Consider the following 25,847-nt stretch of genomic DNA (forward strand, 5'->3'; position numbering starts at 1 on the left):
GCACCAAAGACATTGTTAATATAAACAGCGCGAACAGGAAGACACATGACAAGATAAAAGGAAGCCACAGGACAAGCGCCGCCTCACAACTCAGCCTCAGCCTTTACTCCAAGGTTTCCTTTTATCTTGTCCTGTGTCTTCCTGTTCGTGCTGTTTATATTAACAATGGATGTTTACCGACTCGCCCAACAAAGTATTTCGGCACCAAAGGCAATTCATAAGAACTAGTTGCGAACATGAATCGCGTTGGTGCGTGCATTTACTTAATATCTAGGTACGGTCAAAACCTATCCTGCCATGTATGATATGTTTATGCCTGTTATACATTATATATAAAGAAGAAATGGCTTGTTTAGACAACAGAAGCTGACACTTGCTCAAAACAATTATAATAAACAAAGCGTTTTATTGACAACGAGCAAAAAAAAAAAAAAAAAGAAATGAAAACTAGCACTAGCAATCACGAGCACACAAAGAAAACTGTAAAGTGCGCATTATTACATGCTCAATGCGTGCAATTGTCCACGGTCGTTGACGCCTGGGGAAAATAGTTATCGCACTGACCTCTGCGGGGATCCGGCACTGTCCACGAAGGCGCCCAGTCGCACCCCGTACACGCCGTAGGGATCCACTGCTCCGCAGCCGTCGTCCGGGTCGTTTACGCAGCTTGACGGCTGCACAAAAACAGTTTACGACACACACGAGTTTCTGGTTACCTAATTAATCAACTGTCACAAAATGGCACAAAATAAACACTACTACAGCTATCGACCGCTCTCATTGAGACCTCCAGCAATCACTAAAGAGAAAGAGAGCGAGCTATATAGTGATTATTTTGCGTGAATAAATAAACTCGGCGAGAATGGCACTCTGAAGTCAAGAAAGCGGCTGTTCCATGTTTACTGTTTCATGATCGTTGCAGCACTGGGCGTCCACCACGCACCCTAAGACATGGCATTTGCAAAGTGACACTCACGTCCCCCCAAGAGCTTATAACGCACGCGAAGACAACGGAATGGGTGTTCCAAACTGAGCGGATACCCAGCCGAAAAATTTGGAGGTCACCAAAAATGCTAAAAATCAAAGTTCGAGATACACGTTAAAAAAAAAAGAACTGTGAAAGCGGAAGTTTTGTTTTCAGCGGAGCTAGCAAGAAAAGCGGGCAAATTGGCCCAGCTTTCGAACATATAAAAACGCAAAAGAAAAAATACTGATACGAATAATGCAGCTACTTTAGGTGGCTCGCAGCCGAATAGGGAGGGCATCGCTCATCGAGAGTGCGCGGCTATATGGAAACCGCGCGGCTATATGGAAACCGGACATGGAAACCTGTTAATCGATGAATCGATGGCTAAAAGGGCCACAATTATGACTTGTGAAGCATAACGGACACACGTGAATCCAAAGAAATCTCCCAGCTTTTTCATTCGCAATAACTTTCTTTTTTTTTTTTTTTCGCAAGGTTAAGCCCCCCCCCCCCCTCAACATTTTCCCCACACCTACAATCAACGAAACATGTGTGTCTACAGCTACAGACTAAGACTACAACTACGAAACAAAAACAAAGAATGCGTTACCATGTATTTGCCAGGTCTGTAATACCGAGGCGCCCTATAGCCCAAATTATTGGTAATATCATCCTGAAACAAAGAAGAAGGAGAACAGCGAAAAACAAATATCAAAAAAAGCAAAATGAAAATGGTAACGTAGCTTTTCTAGCTTTCTCGAGCTCTGCTATCTTTCATATCTTTTCAAGGCATAGCTAGCACATTAGGATAATTGCAGCCACTTCTCGTAGTCAGAATGATTAGCGTTAACAACAGTGTTGTTCTGAGTCCAGAATAAGCGTCAATTAAAGTTAAAAACGAATACGAAGTCAATTACCCACCTTTGAAAAAAAAAAAAAAAAGAAAGCGAATCGTCTTTTTGTGTCAAACAGCAAACACACAAAAAAAAATAGCGATAGCACGTAAGGATTAGTGTGAGCTAACAGAATCAGTAAGGATGCCATTCCTGCAAGCCTAAAAAAAAAAAGAAAAAAAAAGATTACAGTGTGAATATCAAAACAATTAACGCCTTTGTACTTAACGAGGAGTGCGCGCACACAAAACGCAAACCGTAAAAAATAAATGCAGGTGTATAAACAGGCGCCAGACTCAACGTCGACAGCACATCCTGCACAACTGAAACAACCGTGTACGTTAAAAAACAAAAAAACAAAAAAAAAAAAAACAAAAAGGATCTGGGAACGCTGGCTTTCCATGCGGATTACTATTGTGGACTACACCGTGGACGTCCGGCTGCTTTTGAAGTGACTACCGAAGCACCCTCTGTGCCATCCTAAACCCTATAAACGAGACAATGCCAGTTTTAAACCTCGTTGAGTCTCTTGTTTTTGTTTTTCTGATTCAGCGAGGCAAGTGATTCCTCGATGCGAAGGCCCAGCGCGACGACGAGCAGGATCCAAAGCGCGCAGTAGAAGAAGAGAGGCTGGAAAGAAAGCGTACCGGATGCTGCGAGAAGTCGGCCGCGACTCTGCGCTTCCGGAGTTCTTCCAGTCTCTCGAGGACGTCCTGAAAGTGCGTCCGCAGTTCCTCCGCGTAGCGCCTCGCCAGCCCGTCCAGGTCACCACGGCTGCCATCCTGTGCAGACGCGAAAAAAAAAAAAAAAAAAAAAAGACGACATTTTTTTTTTTAAACACGGCACTTAGGTTCCGGAAGGCAGGCGCGTTGCCAAGTATAGGAGCTTAAAATACGGGCCGTTTCCTCGACTTCTTGCTACAAAGCTCGGATTCAAAGTTCCTGTAGCAATTGTTTACAAAAGACGAAGTCGACTGAATGAATTGCTCGTAAAGAAAGTCCTACGAGGAAACAGCGAGTCTTTTCAGTCAAAAAAGGCTGACAAAATGGCTTCCAGAAAGCAGCTACTATAGGCACGAACAGCTGGTTAACTTCGCAAGCAACTGTAACCATTGTGGTCAGAGTGAAAGCTTGCACAAGTTGGGTGAATATTATCAGAGAAGCGCGGAAACGTGGGCTAAAAAAAAAAAAAAAAAAAAAAAAGAAGCTATAGACAAGACACTGTTTCGCTAGTGTTGTGACATAGTCCTGCGTGTGAACCTCTTTTCGCGGCGTCTTCTTTGCACTGTTCCGATATCGTAATCGACGCTTCGATTTCGCTGAACCCATATGCCCTCAAAGGAGACAGTAACGAGGAAAGAGAAATTATAACGACCAAATTGCCTTATTTTGGTACACAGCATTTCTACGAAGAAGGTAGAGAACATGAAGCCTCTGTCAAAAGTATAGGTTCCAGAGGATTTGCCTCTAGGTAATAATATGTGGTCCGTTATGCAAATCTAAATAACAAATCTACCGATGGTATAACAAAATCTCATCCTCAGCCTTTAGAAAATTCTTCCCATCGCCTGATTACTTCTGACAAAGACTGTATCTTGCATAAACGCCACCACTCCGAATACATGGCGCTCCTGAGCGGACATCGCCGGCGAAGCCACATGACCTATTATGCATATCCTGAAATAGTGCAGAAGGCAAGCCGTCTGTTATTAAAGACAGGCCCCGCTTCGCGTATATCAGGCATTTGTAGACGAACAACTAGCCAGATATTTTTGCTTTCCTTAATAATCATGCAAGGCAGCATACATTCGAGTTAAAAAATAAGGAGATCAAAGACAATCACGCATCTACATCCATTTGAACCTTGAATGTGAGCCAGTAAACAGACACTAAAATCTCAGATTTATATTTGCCAATAACCGGCCTTTTCTTGCCAAATGTACGCCAACTCAACATAAGTCGCGGAGAGTCGACGCATTCCGTCGACTACGAAGTCATTAAAAATACGAATTCAGGAATATACCTCAATAAACTATGATGTTACTATATTAACTCTATCCATAACGTTACCAACACTTTTCCTTTGCTGTTTGGCTCTCATAGTCTTATAACAACCAAGCGCAAAAAGCCGAAACGGAAAGATAGCAGGAGAAATCAGTTCAAACACAAAAGTGATAACAAAAATTAAGCAGGTCATAAAAAAAAAAACAACGAAAACAGACGGCAATAAAACCCGAATCTATAAAGAACTATGTCGGGCCTGCATTTAACAGCTGGAAATTCAACGCCGCCCTGAAGCGCAGCTCGCAACTGCAGAGTCATCTTTCCCTCAATAAGACTGTTCGAGAGGAGAAGCCTAACTCGGCGGAGCGCCACCGGCTGCTCGCGTCGAATGCGCTTTCGGAGCCGGGCGGCAGCGGCGACGGCTGCGGCACTCCAGAGGCTACTTTCAATTGCCTCAGAAGTTCGCCAAGACTCTTCCGTACAACACAATTACGGCCAGCTACGGCGATGGCCAGACGTAGCAAAAACGAAAAATAAAGAAAAGATTGCGAGACATTAAGCCCTTCGCACAGCACAAGCGAGTCTGCGCAGGCCAAGAAAGATCGCTCCACGTAAGAAGCAGTAACTTGAGAGAGAACAAAATGTAGGACGTTGAACGCGCCTCGCTCTCCAAATGAACTATACGCGGACGAAGAAAGAGTGTTTCTCGGGTTCAATCCAAATCCTAGAAAAGCCGAATGGAGGACGAACGGAGAGAGGCGGGGGAGGGGGATGTTGAAAGGAAAAAAAAAGAGAGATCGAGAGAAAGTCGATCTGCTCTGTCTCGAACAAAAAGTGTGCGCCGTAAGAGAAATCGTTGACCGAGTATTACCCTTTCTTCTTGCTACAGATAGCTCTGGAACGCGGCGGACGTACCTACGTGCGCTCGGTTATAAATTTCAATTTCCGTCTGGCACTTTCTATTCTCTTCACTTAGGGGTCGTTTCGTCTCGGGGAGAATTTGCGCCGGTAGAGATGGCGGACATCAACAGGGCTTTTCTGCTACTAAAAAAATAGCAACACAAAGAAAACGAGGCAAGAGAGAGAGGAGCAAATAGAAAGCTGCAACAGAGCCAAGGGACTCGGTTCTCCCCTGCCGTTCTTCGTCAAATCTCGCGTTTTTGTTCTTATTCAACAAAACTAACTCTTGCGCGTCATTGTGTTGCGCTAGTACAAAGAAAGGCTTCGCAAATACTTTGGATTCGAGACGGCTGCACCTCGCTGCAGTCATAGAAAATGTTTTGCCGGTCCCGCTGCCCCGCATGCACACGTCGGTCTCGAAGCGGGCTGAATGACATGTGAAATAGAGCCGAACAAAGACACGAATGAGCAGGCCACTAACATTGCTCTTCAATGAAGAAATTCGAGACAAAGACGTGAAACGAAGACCGAACACAATAAATGTGGCAATAGAAACGCAGGTTCCCAATTGAAATTCCTCACAGTGCCCTTCATCTCCTGGACGGCAAAGCTAGCTGTCCGCGAGCACGAAGGGCAGAAAGAGAAATCTGGAGGTACAATAGCGAGGAGCCGCATCTCGCAACCAGTCGCCCCACAGCATTCGAACCGCGGCTCTATCGATTGCAACCCGTGTAGGAGCGCTGATAAGTGAAAGGTTAGGGTGTGTACACGTCCTTTTTTTTTTTTTTTTTTTGTCTTCTTGTTACCCCCTCGCTCTCTAGCCCGTACACCACTCCATTTTCTTCAGACTGCCTGTCTCTCTCCCTTCGGATGGGCAAGGCCTTGCGAGCTGTGCGACAAGAACGAATGATCCCGGGAGAGAGTCCGAAGGGGTTCCGAACAACGAAGAGGAGAGACAGAGAGGGAGGAGGGGGCAAGGGGCAGCCTAAGGTAAGAGAGGAGAGGGCGCGAGTATGGGGGAGGAGAGGCTGGCGCGTAAGTAAGTGAACAAGCACCACACGGGGTGTCGGACGACACGCAGAGAAGGCGGAGAGAAAGACGTTGATATATGACGGCAATATGTCAGTGCCCAGCCACACTTTCGCGCTGGCTGTTGCAATCCCTCAGCCAAGGCGGTGCGCGCGCTACTACACCGGATCCGGCGCGGCATCATGGCCTGGCGTTCACGCACCCTCACGCGAATTTTCGCCGCCTTTCCCGTTCCTGGGTTCCTTATTTCTTTTCTATCCGCCACGTCCACCTCCCTCACCTTCCTGCGCGCGCGACAGCGGGTGATGAAGGTCGCCACAGCGGCTGCCGCAGCTTCCCATAGCGCCAGGGCTCCGGTCGCCGCCTGACTTCGGCGCTTCCCTTCCCGTTGTCACCGCGCCGCACATGCGACACCGGTGGCTCCTGTTGCAGTCTCAATCATCGTGGCGGACTCTCCGGTTCCCGTTGGGAGCGCCAAGAATGAGTGAACTCTAACGTATCGTGCGAACATTGCTCGGAATGTCAGGGCACTTAAAGAGCAAACACGAGCATATCTCGGGGCTCACTGTAAGAACTGGCCAGGCTTTACACTAGCATCTTCGACTTCATGCTCGCGAGTAGAAATGGACATCAGACGCTGGTCTGACGCTGAAAACGCAAAAACAGCCGTCTGGTATACTAGAAATGCCTGTATTTTTGGCAAGCAAGGTTTTCCATGGCCCAAAGGTGCACGATACGGATGGAGAGGCCGTGTAACCGACGGCATCCGAAGTAATTTCGAGCCACCTGGAGTTTATTAACACGAACTAACATCGCATAGCACACGGGAGATTTTGCACTGCAACTATACATAAATGCGGCAGCCGCTGCCCGAACTGGATGCCGCGGTCCTTGACACAGTAGCTGGAAGTCACAGGTGTTGAGCAAACGCGGTAGGGATAACGATTGGCCTTTTAGAGCACGACCGTCGCTCTCGCAGAGTGGAGTGGACATCAAGAGAAGGTAAACGTATTCTAAGTCGAGAGAGGCTCGGGCGGACAGAAAGGAAAACTAAGATCGCTGGAAGCAATATGTAGTAGTCAGGTGAAATGGGTTAGGGCTGGCCTCTTGCCTGCAGTGACTTAGCCTGATTGGGAGAAGCTCATGCGGTCAGAAAGGAAACGTAAGATCTCTGATATAGGATGACAGGAGGCACATGATTCCAGGCAAGGTGTAACAGATCACGGTAAGCCGGAACAGCCTGATTACGACAGGCTCGGTCAGACAATAAGGGGAAAATCAAGTTCGCTGGAATGGGGTTGCGGGAGACATTGCCAGGCAAGGTAGAACAGATAACGGCTGGCACTTTGACTGCGTGACTTAGCCTGACTGATAATAATGATGATGATGGTGGTGATAAGTAGTGGTGCTGGTCCTGACGACGAAAACTGTGACGACGATCGGTATGCAACGAAGTGCATGCGAAGATGTAGATTTCTGCAAGCGTAAGTGTTCGCTTTTTTTGACTATCAAGGATCACCAACAGACTATGTAGACGAAGAATCGATACTTCTTTAAGCATAGGAAAAAATAATAAAGCACAGAACGAAAGCACGGCCGTAAACACTTCTGCAAAAACTGCACTTTCACCTCCAAACATCCGACAGAAGATAATAGCTTAGTAATACAAGCGCAAACGTGTATGCCAATTGATAGGGAACAAAATAAATACGTGAAGAGCAAGCCCAGATAACCTATCGGCTCGAACAAAACGAGCAGCTGGCAGAAGGCGCGTTGTGAATCATGCCTCTCGAGATTCCTCTCAACCGCTCCTCTTTTCTTTTCTCGGTTCAGCAGAACGAAGACACGGGCGAACAGCGTCGCCTTTTTCAATCTCGCGTCCATCGCAATGTACCCCCCCCCCCCCCCTTTCGCAACGCCAAACGTCTCTTTCGTCAGAGCAGTGCGCAAACCCATAAACGGCTATCGACAGGTTTTTCGTCAGCCCCTGAATCACATCCTCGCTGCTGCTCGCTCCAGTGATCGAGACGTCGGAAAAGGCTCCGATAAAGAAATGGGGAAAAAAAAAAAAAAAAGGGACCCCGGTCAACCAGCCACCCTCTCGCTATCACCCGTCAATAAGCAATCGCGCGCCTCGCCATCTCATTTCGCAATGCAGCCAGGATGCACTTGTGTCTCGGGCAGTATAGCGCGATGCCAAGGGTGAAATTGGCACGTCCCTCGCCTGTCCGAATGCGGCTGCCAAAGACTCAAAGGGGTCGGCGTCGCCAGCGTCGCCAGCGACGACAACGTGCCCACACTGTTGCAATCGCGTGTATATATATCCGCACCAAAGACATCTGGCTCCGGACGTCGCTATAGCTGTTATATGGCTTTTCTCCAACCCGCCCGAACCGCCTTCCTTCACTATTTTTGCGCTGCCTCCCTATAGCAAAACCAGTTGCGACGTGTAAGTGAATGAGGCACCACCCTGAGCGGTGGCACCCGGGGCGGAGGAGACGACGCTCTTTTTCACGGCCGATCGGGGCAGCTGCTCGCCAGCTGCTTTCATCGCTTCTGCCAGCAAAAGAACGCGACGAGCCACCGCCGCTCGCCCTGTTGCGTTATCGGCGAAAAAAGGGGGGAAACGAATACATTACGCGCGTCGGGCGACAGGGCTCTCGCCGCCAGCGACCCGGTGAGACACGGCAGCGGCGAACGCTTCGGCGGGTCGACGTTGGGTGCGAATCTCGGCTAGCCGACGTCAGCCGTGGTTTCCAAAATAGCGTCCAGCAGAAACAAGCTCGGCGCAGTGTGTGCTTGCGTGTGTGTCTATGTGCGCGGTTTGCGATTGGAGAAGCCGAGCGCGATCGGTTAAGTTGGTTGCTATGAATGTTTATTCCGCCGCTCCAGGGAGGGACCGCATCAGCATAAGTAAGGCGTGAAGATGAGCGATCAGGGGATTACGTGCCTACCTTCAGTCATTTCCCACGGCGTTTTGTTTTTGTATTTTTGTTCCTTATGCGTCCTGCTAGACTTAGAACCGCAATCGCAGACATGGAAAACATAGAAAGAAACAGCCAGGAAGATTGCCTTTCACTACTTTCCCATTTACTTTCCTAGACGCTGCGGCTGACGCCTCATGAACTTGGTCTTGCCGAATGCTAAGCGCGGGAATTTTTCTTTATTGTTTTCTTAAGAGGCAAGCAGAAGCGAGCGAACTGTCACGACGAATGGAGGGGCCGCGGTATTCGCTAACCACTGTTAGTCAAGGCTGAGATTTCTTTTACAGGATGATTTGTATCTTTCGCATGACTGAACCAAAGGGATTTGTGTGCACGCACAAACATACGCCGAGATATCAGCGGTATCAAATGAACGCTCTAGCAGCCTTGGGTTACGCATGTGTCCAACAGGTAACTGTGTCAATTGACGCAATTGTTGTCTCTTGCAAAACTGGTGGAACGCAACGTGCAATAAAATCTGCAACTTCGCGGGCGCGCATGCCTTGTGTAGTCAACGTCCTGCCCGGCAATTTTGAATGTTTGGAAGGCATCCATGGCGGCATGTGATCGCGATATGGCGATCACACGCCATATCGCGCTTTGCAATAACCTTTAATTACTCCCAAGTCCAATGTCCAGCCAGGACGTCGAAGCTAAAATAAATGCGTGGACAAACCCAGTAAAGCGTGGGTAAAAAGCGGGAAAACTGCCGGGTTGGATGTTGGAGAGCAATCAATGAGGGTTAAAAAAATGACTGCTAGATAACCACACTGTTTATCTTTCGAACTACGCCACAAGGGTTCCTTGCATTCAGGAATTCATGTGTCCGAGTTGGAAACTATGGATTACGGTTTATTAAAACCTAAGGTGTACTTTGACACGTTACATTACGCTAATCAGGAGTCAGTGCGCAGTTCAGTTCCATAGGATGTAGTAATTTATTCACGCGGACGCGTAAACAGTGGTGACTATGCGGAACCAGCCAGCGCTCAAACCTGCGGCAAAGCCGCATTACTGCAGCAATCAACAAATGTTATCGACACAAACATGACAGTCTTCAAAGTGGCCTATTAAGCCGGACGGAATATGCACAATATTTATATAAGATCACTTGCGTGTAAATGTTGTTGTTTTTTTTTATACAGTAAAAGAAATACGACGGTGGCGCAGAAAATATCGTTTTATAGCAAGGGGGGGGGGGGGGGGGGGGGGGTATGCGTCGATGGAGCTTGAAGCTCAATATTAAGATAAGAGTCTTCTTATGAGAAAATGTTGCAACATGCCCGTGCAACAGAAGGAACCTTTCTGGAAAGCAAACAAACTAACGCAAAAAAAAAAATACTTTTATAACGGTATATGTCATACAGAAGCAGAGTGACAGCAATGTTCTGGAGAACGAGTCCGGAGAATGAAAAGCAGTACTGCAGTGCAGTTCGACATCTTACTGGCCATTGTAACCTCGGGCACCACGTCTATAATACTCCAACCAACCACGACCACATGATAAAATTAAAAAGAAAAACGCGTTTTTGCTCAAAAGGACCGGCGCACATTCCGGCAAAGTTCCAGCAAAATAGGATGTATACAAACGAACAAAACGTAACGCACACGAAACGCTCGCTCCTTATAGCTGCTTCTTCCAGATCCATTTCATTCTCAAGACGACCGCACTCGGAATACAAGGCAAGGCTCGCAACAGACTTTATAAGAATCCCGCGTATTCCTTCGCAAGCCTTCAAGATGTCCCATGGGCCTTACTAGAACCACCGTAATGCCCCATACGGTCCATCGAGTCCGCAAAACAAGGCGCGCGCTGACGAAACGTGAAGAAAAGAAAAAAAGAAAAAAAAAAAAACACATGTGACAGCTTACACGAACGGTGGTAAGACGAAGCAGAAACGGCAGCGCGGTGGCGAAGCCATCAAAACGATGGGGGTTCCGGAATCCTTTCCATGGCTACGAACCGCAGGGTCGCCGAGCGCTAGCAACGCCAGCAACTGTACGGCTTATACGACGACATTGTTGTTCTAGGTACTCGTTGCAGCGACTGTTGTTGAAACATTTCACCCATTTTTATTATTCTTCTTCCTCAACATGTTATGCTACATCGCACATCGTCTTTGAACCTTCGCGTTCAGTCCGAGTGCTTCTTTCTTTTTTCTTTTTCTTTCTTTTTTTTTGTGTGTGTAACAGGCGGTGTTACAAACCAATGGCTTCACCAATCGTATACCCTTCGCTCCAACGATGCAGGCATCCTTTCGCGGGGTCGGTCGACATTAGGAACCTCCTGGCTCGGGCCGACAACGGGAATCCGACAAGCGTACCGATTCACAGTAGCTGTTCCCATTGAAACGGTCTAAGTGAGCCTGCGAGCGTGTTTTTGCAATATTCCGCCTTATGCTTGCGCTGCGCTGTGCTTACGTTCGCCGATTAAAAGGTATTCCCCATCGCCTGGGGTCAATTACCTAAAAAAGCTGAGAATATATATATATGGTAAAGAGAGCGAATGTCGACCCGAAAAAGCAGGTTAAAGGGAACGAGACCATACTTGACACAACCAAAGTAACAAAACAACAGAAAATAGAATTTGATTCGTGATGAACGACGTTGCAATTGCTTCTATACTGTATCTCCAAGTTATTGAATACATGGGAAAGAGGACATGGCCTAAAACGAACAGAAAATTGGAAAGGGAGTTAGAGCGGGTATCCTGGGCGAGGAGGGGCATAGTGACAAAGAACCGTAGCGCCACCAGTGCATCCGCTAAGAAAGTGCTTGTTAATTATAAGCAGGGCGACCGGTCGACCTAATTATTATGCTTCCTGACCTACGAAGGCGAACGGTATAGATAGCATGTGCATATAGGGTGTCGCGAAGCGGCGTCGATAGCACACGTCGAACAAGGCGTAGGAACATCCTCCCGTTACCGGAAGTCATTCGCGGCAGCAGGAGGGTGAGCTGGACGCGTGCTCGGAACTCTTGATGGCCTCCCATTAAGGTAAGCAAGGACCAAATCGGGCAAAGTTCTCGAGAACTTCATGCGCGGACGCTACTCTCCACGCACATTCTCCACGAAGTTTTCGTTGATGCCACAGGAACTACGAGAGCGGAGAGCAGTGTGCGTGTTTTTCTGTGGAAAAATTGTGCTTAAGCTTTATTATATATATTTCATTGCCACAAAGTTGAACCAATAATCCACAAGGAAAGAATAATAATAATAATAATAATAATAATAATAATAATAATAATAATAATAATAATAATAATAATAATAATAATAATAATAATAATAATAATAATAATAATTGGTTCACAGAAAAGGAAAGGCGCGGTATGTGTCAAACGTTTTATGGACACCTAAACCACGCCGCAGTGGAAAGGAGGAAAGTGGCAGTACGTGAAAGCGGAAAAAGAGAAAGGAGTGCAGTAGTGGAGGGCTCCCGAGTAATTTCGACCACCTGGGGATCTTTAACGTGCATTGACATCACACAGTATGGTGAAAAAAACTGATTGATTGATTGATTGATTTATAAGAAGGGAAAGGGGCGGTAACTGTCTCACTTGTTTTTCAGCGGACCCCTCAACCGCGCCGTAAGGAAAGGGAGGAAGGTGGGAGTGAAAGTGGAAAGAGAGAAAGAGGAGACAGCAGGTGAAGGGCTACAGAGTAATTTAGACCACCTGGGGATCTTTAACGTGCGCTGACATCGCACAGCACACGGACGCCTCTTCGTTTCGCCTCCACCGAAACGCAGCCGCCGAGGTCGGGTTCGAACCCGGGTACTCCGGCACGGTAGTCGGGCGTCTTACCACTGCACACTGTTCCTGGCCCTACGGGGCTCGCGAGGGCTAGCCTGCCACCGAATTTTTATCAGTTGTAGGCCGTCATTGCACCCGCCACCGCTTCGGTGGTGGACGACGGCTGTTGCGACGCGAGTCTTTCTTTCCCTCTTCTTTTTCTTTCTTGTCTATTTTCTCTTCTGTTCGCACGAGGCAGCGGAGGTGCATCAGCTACAGAGCCAGTAGCAGGCCCGTGCATTTTCTTTTCTTTCTTCCTACAGTCGCAACGACAACAACGATGACATCGCACAGCACACGGATGCCACTTCGTTTCTCCTCCATCGAGACGCAGCCGCAGGTGTTCGGGATCAAACCTGGGTACTCAGACACAGTCGAGGGTCTCACCACTGCACCACCGCGGTGCGGCCACGGAGAAAGATCCAGGTTTTATAGAAGTCACCTTTAAATAAATGTTTTACCCTATCTCCGTCTCTAATAGCCTGAGTCGAAATTGGGGCGTTAAACCCCATAAACCATAAACCAAACTATCTCACAAGGTGATCTGTCTGAAAAGCACCCAAAACGGGTTATACAGCGAACAACAGTTTGCCCTGTCAGGGACGAGCATGACGCGATGGTTTCCAGCCCCATGTATGAACTATCTGTAGGATCAGCTGGTCAACGAAAGGACACAGCTAAATTGCATATCATTCAGCATTCATCAAAGTAATTTTTCTTGTATATACCTCACCGCTTCTTGCCGGTAGCAGAAATTTCCAGAAGCATGTGGTTAGCTTAGCAGCGCACAAGAAAAGCAAACCTGTATAAAAGCCATCGTCTCTTGCTTGTACAACTACTGAAAATAATGATTGTGAAACCGTTGGAGAAAGTCACTAGATAAAGTCGTAGAGTTCAGTCCACTCATGCTATTGGACAGCCCCTCAGCGTTGGTGAGTTCTGTTTGCTTGCTTCTTGTTATACTTCCCTTGTCTTCCATCATAAGATCCTGCCGATGCGACAGACAGCAAGAGAGAGCCAGCGTCGTTCAGATCACACCCTCTACACAGTGTTAGGACACTGTTTGCTAGGTAGGCGCATTCCAAACGCAAACACAGACAGCGCCACGAGAAGGCCTAACGAACCGACCGCAATTTGTGCCACGGTCAAAGACTCACTGGCAACCACAGACACAAAAATAAACAAAAAAAAATAAAGAAAGAAAACCGCCACGCCAATTATGCTGCTGTAGTGGCTCTGAGGGTGGCAAAAGAACCACACAGACTGCGAGCATACACACGGGACATCATGCAACGCCAAACACTGAACCATATATACCGATATAAAAAATCAAAGCATGATCGAAAGAAACTAAAGAAAGGAGTGGTACTGAGAAGACATACTGAACTATGCACTTTCCGAGACGTGCCTTTAATCCATTACGCGGTCCACCGAGCAGCAACAAGCTGAATTAGCTAACGAACGCCCCACGCCCCGGCAAACCACACAACCGCGCGCTCCCCTTCCGGAGACTGGCGCCATAGCCTCAGAAAAGGCGCCAGCAAACACAACTCCGAATGCAGAAAGAGACAGGAGAAAAAATAAAAGTACAGAAATGCTAAAGAAGCAAGGCGAGGAAAAAAGCAGCCCTAAAAATAAAAAATTAGTGAAGCAGCACAGCTAGAGACACATCTGGCAAACCCCACGAAGATATAAGAACTCCTGGCGTGGCTTTGTTTAGTTGTCGAGCGAGGAGGGTGAGCGCCCACGCTGTGTGCGGCTTGCTGAGGCAATGTTCCGCCGCAGGCTGCCAGTCTATCGCGCCTCATCAAGACCGGAAGGAGGACTTCATAGTCATTTGGTTGCGGTTAAGTTAGGGCCACCGCGGCTCGACCCAGACCCAGATGGGGGGAGGCTCTATAATGGGCGCCCATCAAGGTGTATGCGACCCACACGACTGCCCCGTTCCGTACCATGCGCATGGTTCGAGGGGTTGCGCTTAATGCAGCATCCGCGTATCGACTGTTTTTTTTTTTTTTAATTTTCTTGGCCCCGTTATATATATATATATATATATATATATATATATATATATATATATATATATATATATAGTGTGTGTGTGTGTGTGTGTGTGTGTGTGTGTGTGTGTGTGTGTGTGTGTGTGTGTGTGTGTGTGTGTGTGTGTGTGTGTGTGTGTGTGTGTGTGTGTGTGTGTGTGTGTGTGTGTGTGTGTGTGTGTGTGTGTGTGTGTGTGTGTGTGTGTGTGTGTGTGTGTGTGTGTGTGTGTGTGTGTGTGTGTGTGTGTGTGTGTGTGTGTGTGTGTGTGTGTGTGTGTGTGTGTGTGTGTGTGTGTGTGTGTGTGTGTGTGTGTGTGTGTGTGTGTGTGTGTGTGTGTGTGTGTGTGTGTGTGTGTGTGTGTGTGTGTGTGTGTGTGTGTGTGTGTGTGTGTGTGTGTGTGTGTGTGTGTGTGTGTGTGTGTGTGTGTGTGTGTGTGTGTGTGTGTGTGTGTGTGTGTGTGTGTGTGTGTGTGTGTGTGTGTGTGTGTGTGTGTGTGTGTGTGTGTGTGTGTGTGTGTGTGTGTGTGTGTGTGTGTGTGTGTGTGTGTGTGTGTGTGTGTGTGTGTGTGTGTGTGTGTGTGTGTGTGTGTGTGTGTGTGTGTGTGTGTGTGTGTGTGTGTGTGTGTGTGTGTGTGTGTGTGTGTGTGTGTGTGTGTGTGTGTGTGTGTGTGTGTGTGTGTGTGTGTGTGTGTGTGTGTGTGTGTGTGTGTGTGTGTGTGTGTGTGTGTGTGTGTGTGTGTGTGTGTGTGTGTGTGTGTGTGTGTGTGTGTGTGTGTGTGTGTGTGTGTGTGTGTGTGTGTGTGTGTGTGTGTGTGTGTGTGTGTGTGTGTGTGTGTGTGTGTGTGTGTGTGTGTACGTATGCACGCATGTATACAATCGGGAAACTTGTGACATCTTTATTGAATTTTCCTGGCCCATAAGTAAAAAGCAAAATATAGCTACTATAATATGTACATATATTTATTGTTGAGAATAATCAGCACATATTACGAAAAAGCATTGATGAAATGTGGCAAAGAGGTTGGTGGGTTTTAGCAGAAACAATTCCAGTAAGATATCTAGACATTAACAGCAATGCGGGGGAGTTAATTACGGCACGAACAGGTAAAGCGGAAATTACCAAGTATTTCACGGGAAGTTTTTTTTTGTATATACAGTACAAACATTAATCACAGACCATCAGAGGGAGGAACAAAATAAATACTTTGAAAACAAAACAAAAAAAAAAAGACAAGGGGGCGGTCGTCAAAGGCACAAGTACGCTGCACAATACCGACCACCTGGTGTTGTGTGCTATCGGAGTAGCATCCTCGGTGAATTTAATTAATAAAACAGAGAGGAAGAATGCGAAGCTAAATACGTTTCATTTTCTTGGTTACAAGCTTTCCAGTGAACCAGTTTCCGCGCCAAATCCTTGAATAATACAAGCCCTATTATCAGGACGCTTTTTTTTTCTTCCTTTTGTAGCGTGAGCGTACAAGGACAAAACAAGAAATTTAGTCAAGCAATCGACTTCAGGAAATAAACTTATGAAATAGCTTTTTTTTGTCGGGTGCCTCGTGCGTTTGTCTTTCATAGCCAGGGAAGCACACACGGCCCCTCACGAAAGAAACGCAAATATTATTTACAGTACGCTTTAACGTCCTCGAAAGGACATAACAGAAACTTGTTGCGGCAATACAGCACCGATTAGTGGGCGAACTGCAAAATGCCCTCTCCACTGGGAACCCTTCTGGTTAGCATAGTTACCACGAGCGACAAGTGGCCCTGGACAAGCGCTTAATCGGCTTCGAGCACCGCGTCAAGCAAGGCTTTTCTTCAAGAGCGAAATTTCATTAGTAAGCCATGCGAATGCAGTCGTGCGAACGTTAATATACAATTACTCTCTCGATCATTCAAAACAGCAAAAGAAGTAACGTGATATACCTTGATGGCAGTTAACAATCAAACAATTTCGTGAGCAGTTCCCAGTATAAGTAGGCAGCCCACTTTATGGACTGCGACTCTAAGACGCACCTGCGTTCCCTTCGCTCCCGCCTGCTCCTGATACCTCGCATCCTTCCCTTCCTTTCAACTACTAACGCCTAACGCAAAATGGAGCGTGCGCGAACGCCAAGAGGAGGCCAGGAAACGCCAAAGCCGCCCCGGACTCCCTCCAAGTCCCTAACCGGAAAGTCTCTGCCTCTTGTCAAAGCGGACCCAAGACGAGGAACCGAGGGGAAGAGCAAAGAAAACTGCTGAGGGCTAACTTCTCCGACAGCCCACGCAGACAGCCGTGGGGCGGTGGGCCCGCGAAGGGCAAAGAAGAGAAAACAGTGGCACATACGGAGACGGAGGTGTGGAGAGGAGAAAAAAGCGCCCCTAATTCGAGGAAACCGGAGGCGTCGGTATTTGGAAGCGGTACAAATCGGCTGGGCGGAACGGGAGCGAATTTGCTGACAGCTCGACCCGGGGCCCCTTCCGCCGCCGCCGCCGGAATAGGAGCATACGCCGGAGCAACAGAGACAGCGAAGAGGAGAGGCTGCTGGTAAAGCAGCGAACTATAAACGGGGAAATACGCCAATCCAGGCTGTCGCACTGGGCTTTTGTGCCAACGTATGGAGGACAAAACTAATGGTTATCTATAGCCCTAATCGTCACAGGGACAAATAAGAAACACAGGGGCAACGGTATACCCTCAATTCAGCTGGCTAAGAGAATGAAAAAGACACCGTTAAAGTGTGCATTACAGAAATCCAAAACGAAGCAGGATGCGCGCAATGCCGGGCGCACGAGCACACAAACAATGCGAACACAAAAGCGTAATATCGATCTAATCATAGCATACGTTCCACCTCAGCGACGTTCAGACATCAATCATAGTAGAACAGCAAGCGACGCAACCTCAAACGAGCTGACTCGTATATCCCGGCAGGCAGTGCGTAGAAGCTGCAGCGCGAGATTCTTGCACAGCCTCCACGCGCTCGCACGGCCAAAGAACCAAGACTCAAAGGAAGGAAATTTCACGTCACAACGACTCGAGAGGACAGCGGTGGCGACAACTGACAGCACAAGTGGAGAATGGCGATAAGGAAGAACACGCACGACACTGTACGCAAGATTCGAGGGCCGAAATGACAAAAAAAAGAAAAGAAAAGAAAAGAGCAAGTTTATGGCAGTACAAAGCCACCACGAAAAAGAAAACGGCTCTCGTACGATTCAACGGGATCCGGGCGCAAGATGCCGAGTGCAACCGTTTTTGCATACCATAAAAATAACCAAGAAATGAGATGCATAGGACTCAGTGACGGTGAAGAGGGGTATATAGCGACAGTTTCTCTTGCTTATCACGACGCCCAGGACCGCCGCGTCGGGGCGTGAGCTCGCCTGACAAACAAGAGAAGGGAGGGGAGAGTGTAAACAAACAAAAGGGGAGTGGGGGCGATCAAGCAAGTCAGCACGGCCCGAGCACGGTAGAACGGCAAAGAAAAAGATAATATGACCCAAAAGCGAGACTGCACAACCGCACGACATCCCTCTTCAGAGCCGTCCCGTGAACACAAATGATAAAAAAAAAAAACTATTGGGAAGCATTCCAGCCAACCTCCTGGAATACCTGAGGGCGTGGTGGCAGCGTACAAAACCGCTACACTGAGGAAACAGACTATACGAGCGTTGCTTTAGAGGTGGGGAAGTCGTTGATGGTATAAAGTACGGAAGGAAGGCAGCTAGGGCGGGAGGGTCGTTACAAACCGCTGGTCGGCGCCGTGAGCTAGCTATAGAGGTTCACAGAACATCCGTTTCCGGTGGCACTGCGCTGACGTCACCAGATTCCGGAGGAACCGGCAGCGGCGATGCCTGCCGGCCGTGCCGCTCCGCGCTCTATCTGGCGGCAGTTAGCCGCAGGCCGCGTACCACTTATGTGGAGCAACCTGCGCCCACTCCTCCGTAGTATGCGCACAAATACACACATGCACGCACGCACGCCGAGCGCACCGGGCCCATCCCGTCCCGGGAATTATAGCCTCGGCGTGCCGCCGCCGCCCGCCGGGGAGCGGCGGAAGAGAGCGGATGGCACGTGTGGGTCGTCGATTCAGAGCCGGGGAGGGCCACGAAGATATGCTCGACGCAGGTAGTTGGGAGCAGCGCTACCGAAGCCATACCTAAGCTGCGAAGTTATTATTATTATTATTTTTTTTTTTTTTTGCATAGCGTCCCAGCTGTTACAGCCAGCCCCCACCGAACCTTGTGGTCATTGCGGCCTGCGTGAAAGGACGTCAACAAGTAGTAAACCCAAATGAAACACTGTCGATCATCACATGAACGACTGGCCACATTAACCCCGTACGCATCACCTGTCCACGCCATCTCATACATGTCACTCATAATTGAAGGCTGGCGCTTAAATCCACGCCACGTTACAGGTATACATCCAAGACTTTAAAAAAGTGCGCCGACGTGCATAAGAACATCTGCCTGACCTGCTGGCCGGCAGGAGTACGAACCAAGCGGCGCAAGCTGCCTTAGCTTCGTGGCTTTGCGCTAGCTTAGGGAACTCAGTTGAGTAATCTTGATTGCACCTCTGGCACGAAGACCCCTTGATTGGAGAAGGGGAGTGAAAACGGGAGGGAGGCACGTTTTGCCAATTATAACATCACCTTACAAAACAAGCACAGAGTAGAGGAGGCCCCTCTTGAACCAAGCCTCCGAGCCTCCGACACAAAAGCTCCCAGCTTCCTCGTTTCTCTGTAGCGATGTCTCGCCGCCATGCAGACGGGCGCAGGGCATTAAGCATATGGAAACCCACTTAAATAGAGGCTTGTGCCAATGCTGGGCCATGAATGTCCTAATACTATACTGTGCAGACCTCGTCGGTCTTTGCGCCTGAAATAAACGCTCGTATTATATAATACGCCGCCGCAGCTCACTAATCAACTGAGTGCCTCCTTGAATTTAGTGTCATTTATTTGATTCAGATTTTGTCAGCGTTGCCGCTGCAGGGTCTAAACTCTGGCTCCTACGAGGGGCGTTTCGGTGAACATTGACCCCGTTTTCGTTTATTGCCTGATGTGAGGAGAGGGCGCATATATTAACGGAAGCCTCGAGAGATCAACTTCATTCAAAGCCGTAGATGAAGCCAATCAAATTTCCTTTCCTTCGCTCCTTATTATGTATGCACGTTTCACTAAATTCACTGCACCGTTACTGTATTAGGTGTAGTTAAATGACGCCTCATCAGCGAGCTGCCAGACACGAAATGCACGGCCACAAGCGTTCGCACTTACCAAGCAGAGCGTCAGCTACAGATTGACGCATAATTATGACTGCTGGGGCTATCACGTTATGTCCTATTATGCTGGCGGAGTAATAGTTTTTAAACTGCTGCAATAATTGATTAATGTCATTTCCTCCTTTCAGAAATTTAACAACCCGCAATTAACTCTCATATTGCAGTCTCTGTATGTTTGTCGTCAAATACTATGAAACGCTCTTTCTTACTTTCTGTAGTTGTTTGCATTAGAAATAAACATTCCATAAAGACGGCTAAAAAAGACTTCAATAAAGCATTCACGCATTCATCGTGTTGGCACGACTTTCATTCGTCAATGATTGGAATTACCGGGTGCAGTTTGTTGTTCACTTTGGTACCCCATGTAAATTGTCTTTTTAATTTGTTTTCTGCCAGCTTTCAGCAACCTTCGCGCGAAAAGTTTATTTTCTCCAGTTTACCCTGGTGAGAGCGTGAAGAACATGCGCCGACTCTTTCGTTGCCCACTCTGCCGACAATAGTTCAGGACCCAGGGTAATTTTATTATTCGTCCGTATGTTTCGACTGGTGATATCGTGGGCGACATCTCCTATTAAACTGCATTAAGGTAACTGCAGCGTAGTACGGCTGTGGCAGACCAGGAGTAAGCCTGCTTCGACAAAGAAAACAGCACGTTACATTTAATATGCGACAGCGGAACACAAACAGTCGAACCGTATTTCCGACTAGCTTAAAAGTATACGTTCCCGTAACCAACTTGGAAATATTTTGACAGATGTTCGACACTTCGCCGAGGATGCCCCTTTACTGAATGAATGCAAAGGAAACGTTAAAACATCCATGATTAGAAAAGCACCACATATAGAAGGGAAAGGAACGCAGGGGGACTGGATTCGCACTCTTTGAACAACGAAACTACGTGCCTGAAGTAAGCCCCAAAACAGCAACCTGTCCAGCATTAAAATCGTTCATGAATAGGAGGAAGTGCTATTTAGTGATAACTAGGAGAGGCCAGCCAAGAAACGGCCAGGATTTTATAATTCAATGATAAACACCCGCAATAAAGTGCAGCCCCATATAAACTGATGAAATCGCCTCTTAGGTCCTTTCTGTTTTCTTTTCTTGGTTGTCCCCCGAATGAACTAATGTCATCACATAGTCAGGTGCCATAATCCAAAGTAAAAAGTCATGCAACTCATTTACCTCTCAAGCTCTCCCTTTACCTCCTCCCATACCTTCTTCACAGCTGACACTCGTCACATTACGTGAATGTCACTTCAGCTTTTTTCGTGCATTTATGAAGATTAAAACAGGTCCTAACCAAAGACTTCCGTCTTAACTTGGGCATGCATGAAACCTGCGCAAAACAGCGGTATGCAGGTGTTGCGAACGGGTCGGAACGACTTGTACGCGACGGCGCGCTGCACCGAACAGCGGCAGCTCGGCCAAGCCCCGTTCGACGGCGGGCCGCGTGCTCAATGAATGGGCGCGCGCAGCCAAGTCTGCTGCTGGTGCTCCGCTCCCATGGCTCTCCTCCGCTGCTCCCTGAGCACACGCGGGGATGGGCGGCGGCGGCCCGTGGGCGAGCACATGCAGACAGGCGTTTCTGCACGCGTCGACGATGTTTGCTCCGCCATTCGACGCGCTCGGCTAGGCACGATTCCGACGAACAAGCCGAGGTTCCGCCCGAGCCGTCGGCGTCTTGTTTAACGCGAACGGATTCGTTCTCCGCGTGGCGAAGCAGCGTCGACGACACCATCATCACGTTGTACATACATCAATGTCGGCAGTGACGAATGCACGGGACACGTCACTACAAGCTTACGGCAAGGCCAGGTGGTAAAAAAAAATTGAGACAAAAAGAATGACAGATTATTTAGCGTGGGTAGGCCAGATGCAAATAAGGTGAGCTAGTACTTCGGTTATCGCTTCGGTTCGAGGTTCAGTATTCAAGGTCAAGCAGCCTTCAGACAGCGACCTTCGAAATCGGTGATTGGGTACCTTAGTGGCAGCAAACTGTAAAATATTTTTTGGCCGCTTAAGGCACGTTAACAGGCCAATGCGATAAAGGTGTGTTCTCTATCAGAATGAAGATAGCGATATGCAAAGCAAAGCACGACTGGCAGCTAAGCATGGGAAGAACATCCTGCGTCAGGCGAATGCGGCACTAAGGAGTCTGGACGGATCAAGGAGGTTCTATACAGACCTCTGCCAAGATTCCTGATCAACTCGGAAATAGACGCCATGTTGTGGAGATATCGCACTGAAGTGAACAAAATACAGGACGTGTTTTCCATAGTTTAGCGCGATATCTCCACGATGAAGCGCCAGTACTATGCAGTTATGCAGTGCGCCTGTGAGAGGCGCGGAATGAGTCGAATTTGCGACCGCCTTGACTACTTATCTCGCATCTAAACGGGACCACCGCGACCAGGATCAAACCCGAGACCTCGAGCGCTGCGTAGCAGAATGGTAATGACTAACCGCAACGAGTAAGACAACGTTTCTTTTTTTTATTATTTTTTTTTAATCTGTCGATAAAACGTTGCGATGACCAACTCTCCGCAGTCTTCATCCAGCGCATGTTCTCGCAACGTCACGGAGAACATGAAGCAGCTACGCGTATAGTCAGAGATCAGCGGTCAACACGTTATGAAATCCTACCGGAAAAAGGAATTTCTACGTTCAAGCTGCGTACAGCTGCGTACCGACGAAGATAGGAACCTTTCAAAACCGAGGCGTACTATAAGTAATCCCATGCCTTAAATTGAAAAAGTAGCACGAAGTCCTATTTTTTTTCCGCGAATGGACGAATTCGTGCAAGAAAGGTCACGAGAGAGGCCTCACGGTGAAAAACGGACACGGCGTTTGAGCGTGCTTTGTGCGTGACAAATGTACTACCATTGTTGAAAGTATAAAGGGCTTCATGGGTTTCCTTTCGGGCCCTCACGAGCGCCCCGAGGCTTTCCAGAGTGAGGGAGGAACTACTGTCCTCGTTACGACCCGAGCTTACGAGGGTCAAGAATGAAATAATAATAATAATAATAATAATAATAATAATAATAATAATAATAATAATAATAATAATAATAATAATAATAATAATAATAATAATAATAATAATAATAATAATAATAATAATAATAATAATAATTTATTGACACAACATGTTGTGGTACATACAAACTCGGGCCTGTAAAAACCATGAGGAGGCTTGCAGGACTAGGCCCGGTAATATCGGCGAGTGATAACTAAAGGATACAAAATATGAGGGTAAGCGCACACACACTGAAATACAAATACTAAAGAAAATACATTGTACAAAAAGAAAAAAAAAAGACATTGTGGAACTTACATGTTCCCTGCATCATTTGGCATTACAATTTTACAGATTTGAGCATTCGTTTTAAGGTGGCTTTAGAACTAGCGGACAACACCTGATCAGGAAGACTATTGAATATTGTAGGGACATATACACATCGTCTTGCTCTGTCGTATCCAGTGACTGTGTAGCGTTGACAATTACGCAGGGTTCTGGTAGCAGCTGCTCTCGTCTTGAAGGTATAGGATTCCAAAAGTCCCGAGGAATAGCAGTTCGCGTACATAAACTTTCAAAAAGCGGAAGACCAAGAAAAGTAAACAAGTTTTCTTGAGGGTGAAAGGAATGTTCACCAGGCCGGGACTTTTCAACATATATTTTAGAAGAGCATCTACCCGATCATGTCACCTTTGCGAAGAGTGCGCAAACACAGTGATGCCATACCTTATAATACTGTATCCAAGTGCATGAATGTCTCTTTTTACCGATAGAGGAAAAGAAAGATTTAACTGTAAACAGTAACCGTGCCGTGCTACGTAATCTGCTACAAATGTAAGCCATGTGACTTTGACAAGAGAGATCACTATCAAAGTAAACCCCCAGATAAATTTTATACAATCGACACTTTCAACTGGAGTGCAATGGCAGTCTTTATCATTTTGGCAGTGTAAAAAAAATGCCGAATCATTCAGTACAGTTGTCTTCAAGGGGCATCTAAAACAGACCAGTTTTGCTTTTTGTTGGTTTATCGAAAGACTATTCATGGAAAACCAGTTCATTGCAATACATATATTTTAAATAATAATAATAATAATAATAATAATAATAATAATAATAATAATAATAATAATAATAATAATAATAATAATAATAATAATAATAATAATAATAATAATAATAATAATAATAATAATAATAATCAATCTTTATTTAATGTGCGCAGAAACAACCATCTGGTCTTCGTGCTGCAGCACAAATAAAGAAAATAAAAAAATGAAAATGCACACACAAGTTTTACACACACAGATAGAACATAAAAGAAGAAATAAATAACACATGGAATGAAACTGAGACGAAAAGTGTCACGGAAAGAAAGAAATCAATGAGTAGCATGTCTTATATACACAGTCAAAGAATTGTTGAGCACATCACGAAAGAAAAAAAAAAAACGATAAAGGTAGAAAAAAAAAACTGACATTGATTATAGTAATATAGAAATATACATAAAATAAACAATCATTGCAAGCGCAACAAGTGCGTGGTACTTAAAACACAGGCTAGAAATACAGGAAATACAATAAAAAAGAAATGGACATGGGCAGGACATGTAGTGCGAAGAGAGGATAACCGATGGTCGCTGAGGGTAACAAACTGGATTCCAAGGGAAGGAAAGCGTAGCAGGGGGCGGCAGAAAGTTAGGTGGGCGGATGAGATTAAGAAGTTCGCAGGGGTCAAGTGGATGCAGCTAGCACAGAACCGGGTTAAGTGGAGAAATATGGGAGAGGCCTTCGCCCTGCAGTGGGTATAATCAGGCTGATGATGATGATGATGATGACAATAAAGAAATAGAATTGAACGCAGGACAGTAAGATTCGAATATAAAGTTTAAAGCTAAAATATAAATAAGAAACGGATAAAAAGCAGTACAAGATACTTTAAGCAGCACTGAACAGGAGAAAAAGCAAGACGTGAAGTAAATTAAATACAATACTTAGGCTAAAAAGTGGAAGTTATATGTGATAAATACAGTTTACAGTACAAAGCTACGAACGTCCAATATAAATGAAGAGAGCGAGTTTTGGAAGATGTCAAGGTGAAGACAAAAAGAGTTAAACAACATCTGCATTCTGTCTAGAGAGGAATGGGAATGAAGGAACGGAGAGACTTAAAAAAAAATAATATTAATAAATAAATAAATAAACAAACAAACAAAAAATAGACGCTGTGGTGCCCTACAGTTGCCGCAATTCTTGTGGACTGTGCGTTCTTTGACGAAATATAAGGCTCTATCTTATCGCTGATCGCTTTGAAAAACTGGGTGGAATCCAAAAGAATGTAAAGGTAGCAGGGCATACATGCTGGCAGCCGCTATTATGAGAAATAGTTAATTGAAGATTGGTGGCATAGGTCATTTGTATTAGCAGTGGACGTGTTGTTGTGGCTGTAGGAAGAAGGAAAAGAAAATGCACGGAAATGTTTAGGTGGTGGACGACGGCTGTTGTTGCGGCGCGCGTCTTTCTCTCCCTCTTTTTTTTCATTTCTTCTCTATTTTCTCTTCTGTCTGCACGAGGCAGCGGTGGTGGCTCAGCTACAGAGCCAGTAGCAGGCCCATGCATTTTCTTTTCCCTGCAGCCACAACAACAAACAACAAAATACCTCATGATCTGTCCCTTACGTGTGAACGCACCACCCCTTCTGTGCTTAGCGGAACAAGACCACCTTATTATTATAGTGCGTTCTTTTTTTTTTTTTTTTTTTTTTTTTTTTTTTTTTTTGCGTGCGTAGGCACGGATTCAAGCCAATCCGAGTCAACGTGCACACGTTGTTTTCAACCACACCGCCCGTTTGTCAATTTAATGCTCGACATCGTCGACCTCTACTACAGTTGAGCTTTTGCACGGAGTATTTTTTTAATTTCTAGTAGCAGTTTCAAGTTTTTGTAGCAGAAAT

The 25,847-nt window shown here is 46.6% G+C and overlaps 1 protein-coding gene across 2 annotated transcripts in view; it reads right to left on the minus strand.

Moving 5' to 3' along the window:
* The window catches only part of LOC146208651 (uncharacterized), a 295,550-nt gene that overhangs the window by 180,727 nt on the left and 88,976 nt on the right, over positions 1-25,847 (minus strand). For both annotated transcript variants that reach the window (XM_084595733.1, XM_084595723.1), the window contains exons 2-4: positions 2,508-2,642; positions 1,578-1,640; positions 565-674 (exon numbers count right to left, since the gene is read on the minus strand). In XM_084595733.1, the coding sequence (XP_084451859.1) occupies positions 565-674; positions 1,578-1,640; positions 2,508-2,642 (308 nt within the window). The remainder of the gene's footprint in view (positions 1-564; positions 675-1,577; positions 1,641-2,507; positions 2,643-25,847) is intronic.

The sequence above is a fragment of the Amblyomma maculatum genome, chromosome 1 (genome assembly GCF_055883805.1).
Source record: "Amblyomma maculatum isolate TAMU_Amacu chromosome 1, ASM5588380v1, whole genome shotgun sequence".
Lineage (NCBI taxonomy): Eukaryota > Metazoa > Arthropoda > Arachnida > Ixodida > Ixodidae > Amblyomma > Amblyomma maculatum.